This window comes from Chrysochloris asiatica, unplaced genomic scaffold (genome assembly GCF_000296735.1).
Source record: "Chrysochloris asiatica unplaced genomic scaffold, ChrAsi1.0 scaffold00007, whole genome shotgun sequence".
Lineage (NCBI taxonomy): Eukaryota > Metazoa > Chordata > Mammalia > Afrosoricida > Chrysochloridae > Chrysochloris > Chrysochloris asiatica.
The window spans coordinates 14721382-14731466 of NW_006408525.1; the positions used below are offsets into that span (position 1 = coordinate 14721382).

Below are 10085 nucleotides of genomic sequence, written 5' to 3' on the forward strand. Positions count from 1 at the left end.
AATCATCCTTGTGATCTAGAGCTTATCCTTCAGCGCCACACCAGGACTCCTACAAGATGGCTATGAGTCAGAATCGACTTGATTGCATTTAATAATAAAAACAATTATATAAATCAAAATTCCACATATTATAAAATCTAATTATACATGATTTCCAAAAAAGTATGACTAGATTATTCCTGAAGGACTGCTCTGGAGGCAACTCTATATCAAAGAGTTTTACAAAAATAGACTAATTCCAGAACCTCTATTTCATAACTTCAACAAGCAATGTTTGCTTTATTCCTATTTTTGAAGGTGGCATCTCAGAGTCGGGGGTTATGTGGATCCGGAGAAGTAATTGATGGTGTTGGAGATGCCAGAAGACCGGGTAGCTCAATTCCTGTAGACAATCATCAGCTCTTCTGATTGGGGAGTTCTCTGAGGCAATCTTCATCATTCTCCTCTGAGCAAGACAGGTGCAGGGCACTTGTCACAGGATGGATCCAAGATGTGGTCTGTGTTACATGACTTGAGAAAAACAAGGAATGAAATTAGAACCTGTGAGGTTGTCCATCTGCCCATCTGTGCCAATCCTGATCTTTGTGCCATGACTCCCCTTCTACCACAGTCCTTTATAATGAGACAGCAGTCGGGACTGGATCCGGTAGAGTTTTAAAAGCCATTGGTGCTATAGGATAAGCACTGGACCACAAGGTCAGGTTGAACCACAAAGTGGTGGTTCAAACCCACTAACCACTCTTTAGAAACCCTATAGAGGATCCCTATGAGTTTGAATAGACTTTATGGCACTTAACAACAATGACAATGTTTCCAGGTTCCATGAAAACCATTTATTTCTTCTTTGGTAAAGAGGAAGAGTGTTTTATCTTTGACTCCTCAGTTTTCCTGACCCGACAGGCAGTTAGTTGGTCAGCAAGTCCTACGACTATCTTACTGTATCATCTCTGGACTTGGTTCCATTGCTGTGACTTGGATTACTTGTCTTTCTTCTGGATTCTAATTCATTCTTCACTCAGCCAAGACACATTTCTAAATGACATGTACTGTCACTCCCCTACCAAAAATTCAGTGCCAACTTTCTGGACTAAATAGACAACTATACTGTAGGAAATGCTATGTTTGTTTGTTTTTTTACCTGCTGCAACAACACTTTCTCCTTTGCTATAACCTTTTTCTTTTCCATCTTGCTCATCTCGCTAACTCATACCAATTTTTTAAAAAACAAACTTCCCTCAAGATTCCTCCAGTCTGAGCCCCCAGACTTATCTTGTGGTATACCACACTACACAGACTCCTGGTGTGGCGCTATAGGATCAGCACTGGACTGTGAACCACAAGGTTAGCGGTTCAAACCCACTAACTGCTCCTGGGAAACCCTATACAAGGTCATTATGAGTCAGAACTGACTCAAGAGCACCCCACAACATACTACACTACACTATAATTTACTATGCTATAAATTATATTACTATAAACATAATAAAGATTCTTACCGTGAGGAGCTACTTATAGGCAGGAACTATGATTATCCCTAAATTTTTGTGCCTCCCAAATTAAATGTAGAAAAGCTAAAATGACTAGAAGAAATGATGATGTATAAGAGCTGAACAAACAGAAAATGTCAAAGGGCAGCTCAAGAAGACAAAGTAGAGTTTATATGACCTTGAACATGTAGTTGTTGTTAAGTGCCACCGAGTTGGTTCCGACTCATAGCAATCCTGTACAGGGTTTCTGAGGAGTGGATGGTGAGTTTGAACCACTGACCTTGTGGTTCAAACAGACCTTGAGGTCAGTGCTTACCCTGTGACACCACACCAGGACTTTGAGCATAACCCACCTGAAGATAGAGATAATCTCAGTAATCAGACAGTATCTTTGGACAATATCATTAATCACATGCAAGTAAAATTTTGCTAAAGATAATTTAAATGGCTGCAATAGTACATTGACAGGGAAAAACTAAAGGTTCTAACTGGATTCAAACAAGGCTGTGGGATGAGGGATATCATTGCTGACATCAGATGCATCTTGGCTGAAAGCAGAGAATACAAGAAAGATGTTTACCTGTGTGGATCATGACAAGCTATGATCAGGTATTCCAGAACACATAATTGTACTCATGAGGAACTTATATATAGACCAAGAGGCAGTTGTTCAAACAGAACAAGAGGACACTCAATGCTTTAAAATCGTGAAAGGAATGCGTTCTTTCACCATACTTATTCAATATGTACGAAGAGCAAATAGTCCGAAAAGTTGGATTATATGAAGAAGAATATAGCATCAGGACTGAAGGAAGACCCATTAACAACCTGTGATACACAGATAAAACAACCTTACTTGTTGAATGCGAAGAAGACTTGAAATACTTATCAATGAAGGCCAAAGACCACAGGCTTCAGTATGGGTTGCACCTCAATGTTAAGAAAACAAAAATCCTCATAAATGGACCAATAAGATCATGATAAATGGAGAAAAGATTGAACTTATCAAAGACTTAATTTTGCTTGGATTTTCTATCAACATTCATGGAAGCAGCAGTCAAGAAATCAAACAATGTACTGCAATAGGCAAATCTGCTGTACAAGACCTATTTAAAGTGTTCAAGAGCAAAGGTGTCAATTTGAAGGCTAAGGTGCGCCTAACCTAAGCCATGGTATTTTCAATAACCTCATGTGTATGTGAAAGTTGGACAATGAATAAAGAAGACCATAGACAATTGATGCCAATCTGTGTTGGAAGAAGTGCAGCCAGAATGCTCTTAGAAACTAGGATGGTGAGACTTTTTCTCTCATACTTTGGGCATATTATCAGGAGGGACCAGTCCTTGGAGAAGGACATTATGCTTGGTAAAGTAGAGGGTTAGAGAAAATAAGGAAGGCACCCCCCTCCCCCACCAAGGAGATGTACTGGCACAGTGACAGCAGCAATGGGCTCAAATGTAACCATGATTGTGAGGATGGCACAGAACCGGGCAGTGTTTCCTTCTGTTGTGCACCGGGTCGCTGTAAGTCAGAACTGACTCAATGGCACCTAACAACAACAGGAAGCAACAATGAAGATGGAAGAAATACAGAGTCACTGCACCGGAATGAATTGGTTCAACCCTTTCAAGAAGTACCACATTATCAAAAACTGACTGAAAGAAGAAATCCAAGTTGTACTGAGACATTGGCAAAAAACAAGGTTCCAAAAATGGACAGAATACAAATGAAAAGATTTCAAAAAACAGATGCAACACCGAAGGCATTCACTTGTCCATGATAAAAAAATTTGGGAAATAGTTACCTGGAAGAGGTCTATATTTGTGCCTATTACACAAAATGTGACCCACCACAATTCAGAAACCAGTGAAAAATATGTTTAATATCTCATCTAAGTAAAATTTTGCTGAAGATGATTTCAAAATGGTTGCAGAAAGCTGCCAGAAATTCAAGCTGGATTCATAAAAGGATGTGAAATAAGGGATAACATTGCTGATGTCAAAGGGATCCTGGCCCAAAGCAGAAAATACCAGAAAGATGTTTACTTGTGCCTTACTGACTATGCAAAGGCATTTGACTGTGTGGCTCATAACAAACTATGGATAACACTGAAAGCAATGGGATTCCAGAACATGTCCTTGTGCTTGTGAGGAACCTGCACAGAGACCAGGAAGGACGCAGTTGTTCAAACAGGACAATGTGATACTGAATGGTGTGTTCAACGATTGTATTCTTTCACCATACTTATTCAATCTAGATGATGAACACTAATGTATAAAGCTGGATTGTATGAAGAAGAGCATGGCATCAGGATTAGAGGAAGACTCATTAACAACCTGCTAGATGCAGTCCTGGTGTGGTGCCATGGGTTAATGCACCAGACTGTAAAGTCGTTTGAACTGCAAGGTTGGTGGTTCAAGCTCACCAGCGGCTCCTTGGAAACCCTATACAGGGTCACTAAGGGTCGGAAGCAACTCAATGGCACTAACCAACAACAAGATGCAGATGACACAACCTTGCTTGCTGGAAGCAAAGAGGACTTGAAATGCTTACTGACAAAAATTGTACCTTAATGTAAAGAAAAGAAAAATCCTCACAATCGGACCTATAAGTAACATCATGCTAAATGGAGGAAAAGACTGAAGTTCTCAAAGACATCATTTTGCTTGAATTCACAATCAACACTCAAGGAGGCAGCAGTAAAGAAAACAAACCCAAATTCCATTGGGTAAATCTAATGCAACAGACCTCTTTAAAGTGTTAAAGAGCAAAGAAAAAAGTGTTAAAGAGCAAAAGTATCATTTTGAGGACTAAGGTGTGTCTGACCTAAGTCATGGTATTTTCAACCGTATCACATGCCTGTGGAAACTAAATGACAAATAAGGAAGACTGTAGAAAAATTGATGCATTTGACTTATGGTGTTGGCAAAGGATATTGAAAGTACCATGAATTGCCAAAAGAAAAACAAGTGGTTCTTGGAAGAAGTATAACCAGAATGTTCCTTAGAAATGAGCATGGTGGGACATCGTACTTTGGACATGTTGTCAGGAAGGTCTAGTCCTTGGAAAAGGACATCATGGTGGGTAAGTGAAGACCCTCAATGAGATGGACTAACACAGTGGCAGCAGTAATGGGCTCAAACAGAACAGCAACCGTGAGGATGGCCCAGGACTGAGCAGTGATTTGTTCTGTGATGCACAGTGACTGTTGAGTTAGAACTGACACAATGGCACATAACGACAACCACAACCACATGTGAAGAATCCAATTCTCTGGTGAAATAAGTTTGAGATGCACTAGGTTAAATATAGTTAAATTGGTTTCTTTAGTGCAGGATTTTTCAGCGCCTTGAACACACTAATGTGTTTTATGACTCTCCCAGAATATGCAATACACTCTTGATGTGCTTCACCTGTACTTGAAAAAACATGCTTCATGGGGAGCGTGTTTTCATGGAACACAATTTGGAATATATCAGTAAAATATACTCACTCTATCGGCTACTGATATCAATAACTGAAAATGTTACACTTAGTAGCTAGCCAGTTCTACTATCATTACCAGATTTGTTTTGTTTTCAATTGAATACTCTAAATCTTCTTCATATTCAAATATGTTCACCTCCTTTGTTTAAATATTAAAAATGGTTCTTTACATGGAAGAAAATTATTGGTCATTTAGTGATGGGGTAAAGCGATTCAAATGTTGTTAAAGAATCAAGGCAAGGCCCAGACTTCCTCATAGTTTCAACACTTCAGTGTGTTTAAATAGTACAAAGAATCTTTATTCTCTTGACAGTAATTCACATTACTATTATCTCTTCAAAACAGTTTTAATGGAATTTCTTATGGAGGTTAAACTTACTAAAGTGTTTGAGTCTTCACAGGTTAACTTCATTTCAAGGCCTTTATAAAGCTGGAAAGTTGCCTAAGCTGAAAGTGGTTTTAAAGAAATACTAATGAGTGGAGCATAAGAGAGCTGGGAAGCCACTGTTAGGTGAAATGAGGACACACTGTCCGGAACAAAGTAAATGTTTGAAACTAAAGCTAAAAGGAAACAAGCTTGATGAGAGAGATTTTCTTATTTAAAAATCTTGGTACATATGTTTTCATTTCTATCAGCACATTTACAATAATGTTTTCCCAAAGAAGAGACTGTAATTTAAATGGTTTTAAATCTCCCCTTCCTTAAAATGTTCACCCTTTGGAAAGATGGAAAACAAGAAACAAAGGATCCTGGGGGATCAGTTTAGGTACATGCGTCCCTATTTTACTTTAAAAAATTACATTCTCATAATTAAATATTGTAACCGTTCACATGTGGACATGCTATTAAATTAATAATTTAAAAATAATCTAAAGCAGATTGTCTTAAAAATAATGTCACAGATTATGAATAATGAATATTAGAAAGTTCTATCAGAAATCCATCCTTATCAATTAACTTTAGTGTTTTTAAATCAACTCCTAATCTTACCTACAAAGGTAATATCACAAAACAAATAATTAATTCTATGTTCACAATATACTTTTCTGTACGTGCATAAAAAGCACAAATCTAAATATCAAACATGGAATTACAAAAGCTTATCTCTAGAAAAACATAAAACGTAAGTAACAGGGAGACAATGAATATTCTTTTGTACTGCAAGTTCACATGTCACGCTGGGTCTTCTGTAGAGCATCTAGAACCACAGGGCAGTGTTTCTAAAACTCAGGTAATGAATGCTAAAATTGCCTCATAAAGAGTAGGTATTCAATACATGATCAGGGCTAAAGTTCTTAATAATTAGGGCTATCTGATTATTGTAAGAATATCTTGGAATTCTTCCTATGGTGACGGAATGAGGCCATTTACGTGTATGTCATTGTGTTTTCTGTCCTACTGAGCACTGAGGCTGAAGAGCTTTGACATAATTGGTCTGATGAGATAATCCTTGATTTACTAGGTAGAGAACATTCTAGTATTAGAAACAGTTCTTCTCTGATTAGTGTGCTTGCCAAGTGAGCTGAAAAGAGACAGAACAAATCAGTCCTGTTGACTCTATTTAATTAATAACGACCTCATGATTCATGAAGTGAGATGTTGCTATTGAGAATGAAAAATTTAAAGGTCTGGGAAATAAATGAGACTGACTATGAAACATGAAAAGCTCCCATTTGAATATTCAATACCTCTGGCAAATGCTTCTGCAGAGATGGTGCATCCGACCCGATTTGGGGAGCGATCAGCAGCAGTTCAGAACTATGTGAAAATGTATACGTTTTATACTACTTGCTTCAGAATGAATGCTAAATATGTTGCTGGAAAACAGCAAATCTGATCTGAGATGATGACAGTGTTGTGTTTTTTCTTTTATAGTTCAGTATACTGAATGACATTGTAAAACCTACGTTAAAAAAACCCCAAATAAAACAAAAAACCCTAAAAGGGAATGCTTTATTCATTGGCAAAGAAATGTAAGTGAATTATTTAAATCCTATTATAATTACCCTCCTATGTTTCCTACTTCCCAGCATGCAAAATGCTTTATTTCAAAATAAAAATGTAGGGCAGTCTCTGTTAATAGAAAAGTAGTTTAAAGCCAGAAAGTGCACTCATTTTGTAGAAATTCATTGTTATAACCATCTATAATGATGAAAAGGTTCTTTTGCTAATCTTCCATTGTAGATATAGGAGCTCTGGTAGCAAAGCAGTTACGCATTGGGCTGCTAACCTCGAGGTCAGCAGTTTGAAACTACCAGCTGTTCCGCGGAGAAAGATTAGGCTTTATGCTCTCGTAAAGATTTATAGCCTCGGGAACCCTGTACAGGGTTGCTATGAGTCAGAACCAACAACTCCATGGCAAATAACCACCACCACCACAATTGTAGATGACACTATGTATAGATGACATCATGAATTTAGGAAGACTTGCATGTATTATGATGTCATATTTCAGATAAATGGGCAGAATAATAACCCAAAGTTATTAATTTAAAATAAGATTTTCTGGTGATAATCTTATATATATTGGTTTATTCATATGAATCAGTAAGCAAAGACAAATAAGTAAATAAATGTTTATTCTGTTTCAGATAATCAACACATTAACACGACATCTCCAACAACTAGGAACAGACCAGCAAAGTAAACCTACAGTCAACAGAAGAAAAGAAATAATAAAGATTAGAGCAGAAATAAATGAGATAGAAAACAGAAAAACCACAGAAAGAATCAACAGGACAAGAAGCTGGTTCTTTGCAAGAATTTATAAAATTGACAAACCATTAGTAAGCCTACCAAAAGAAGAGGGAGAAGACACAAATAATATACATAAGAAACCACATGGGTGATGTCATAATAGAACCAATAGAAATTTTAAAAATATAGCAGAACATTATGAAGAGTTATACTCGAACAAATTTGAAAATCTAGAGAAGATGGATACATTTTTAGAAAAGCACGACCTACCTAAACTTACACACAGTGAAGTAGAAAACTTGAACAGACCTATATAACAAAGGAAGAAATGGACCAGATCATCAAAAAACTCCCAACCAAAAGAAGTCCAGGCCCAGATGGTTTCACTGGTGAGTTTTACCAAACATTCAGGGAAGAGCTGTCATCAATTCTATTCAAATTATTCCAGAATATAGAAGAGCAAGGAAAACATCCTAACACATTCTATGAAGCAAGCATAACCCTCATACCAAAACAAGGAAAGGACATCACTAAGAAAGAAAGTTATAGACCAATACCCCTCATGAACATAGATGCAAAAATTCTTAACAAAATCCTAGCCAACAGAATTCAACAACACATTGAAAAAATAATATAGCATGACCAAGTGGGATTCATATCAGGGATGCAAGGATTGTTCAACATTAGAAAAACGATCAATGTTATCCACCATATAAATAAGAAAAAAGAAAAGAACCACATGATCATATCGATTGATGCAGAAAAGGCATTAGACAAAATCCAACATCCATTCCTGATAAAAACACTCAACAAAGTAGGAAGAGAAGGGAAACTCCTCAACATAATCAAGAACATATAAACAAAACCAACAGCCAGCATCACTCTCAGTGGAGAGAAACTGAAAACCTTCCCTCTGTGAACAGGAACCAGACAAGGATGTCCTTTATCACCACTCCTATTCAATATTGTGCTGGAAGTCTTAGCTAGAGCTATAAGGCAAGACAGGGAAATTAAAGGCATCCAAATTGGCAAAGAGGAAGTAAAACTCTATTTGCAGATGATATGATTCTAAATGTAGGAAACCCCAAAGACTCAGCAAAAAAAAAAACAACCCAAAACATTGGAACTCACTGGAAGATTCAGCAAAGTGGCAGGGTACAAGATCAACATACAAAAATCAGTTGAATTCCTCTATGCTAATGACAGCGCTGAAAAGGAAATTAGGAAAGCAATACCATTTACAATAACTGTTTCAGGTACTAGTAATTGTGAGCCATTGAGAAACTTTATAAATAGCCAGAAGCTGCAAGGAGCAATGGATATAAAAGACTTACACTTAAAAAAACCATCCTGAATGAAAGAAAATTAGGAGAAATGACCAAAAAGTGAACCAAGTTAATGAAATTATAAAAAAAAAAGTTATGAAAAACTGCAAAATGGTATCAGTACTGTAAAAATTCCTTTAAAACTTAAAATAGATATGGTCCAGAGAAATAAGAATCACGGCACGAGTAGATCTATGCACACCCATGTTCACTGTAATTCATAATAACAAAAAGATAAAAACAACCTAAGTGCCCATCAATGGATAACTGGATAAGTACATTGAGGCATATACATATACAAAACAAAATACTATACAACATTAAAGAATCATGATGAATCTATGAAACACCTCCATACAGGGATGGACATGGAGGACACTATGTGGAGTGAAATAAGTCAATCACAATAGGACAAATATTTTATGAGACCATTATTATAAAAAGTCAAGAAAAGGTTTACACACAAAAAGGAACTTTCATTGATGGCTACCAGAGAAGACAAGAGACATGCTGAAAAAGAAAATTCCTGAGAAAAACAGAGAAAATGTTATTTATGCTTTTCAAATAATATATGTAAATCTGGATTGCTCAGTTGGTTATTCTATAAAGTAATAACATCCCAGATCCCACACTTTATGCAAATTAATTTTTCAAAGAAAGAAACTGTTCTAGAACTAAAGATTCTAACCCTGGGCAACTAGGAAATATTCATGCTGCTTCTGATCAGGATGCTATTAGTTAACACCAAGTTCTGACAACTGGTAGCCCCATGCAATTGTATGAAACACTATCCAGCCCTATACCACAATCCAGAAAAGCTAACGACAACAACAGAAAGATCTATTGACACTCATACATGACACAACAATGGTGTGTTCTTTATAGATACTATTAGATACTACACAATTATATAAGAATTTATAGCTGGTGTAATTGTACAGTATATACCAAGAGCTTTATATTAAATGGACACTTTAAAAAGCTATTGACAAATACTGTACAATTTTCTCCCATTCTAGTTGGGACCATATATATATTATGGTCTGGTAGCGTAGTGGTTACGAATCGGGCTGCGAACCTTAAGGTCAG

The 10085-nt window shown here is 36.7% G+C and overlaps 1 protein-coding gene across 1 annotated transcript in view; it reads right to left on the reverse strand.

Moving 5' to 3' along the window:
* Window positions 1-395: 395 nt before the first annotated feature.
* STXBP4 (syntaxin binding protein 4) overlaps window positions 396-10085 on the reverse strand; it is a 213336-nt gene continuing 203646 nt past the window's right edge. Inside the window, exon 16 of the mRNA XM_006832411.1 lies at window positions 396-510. Within this exon, the coding sequence (XP_006832474.1) occupies window positions 396-510 (115 nt within the window). The remainder of the gene's footprint in view (window positions 511-10085) is intronic.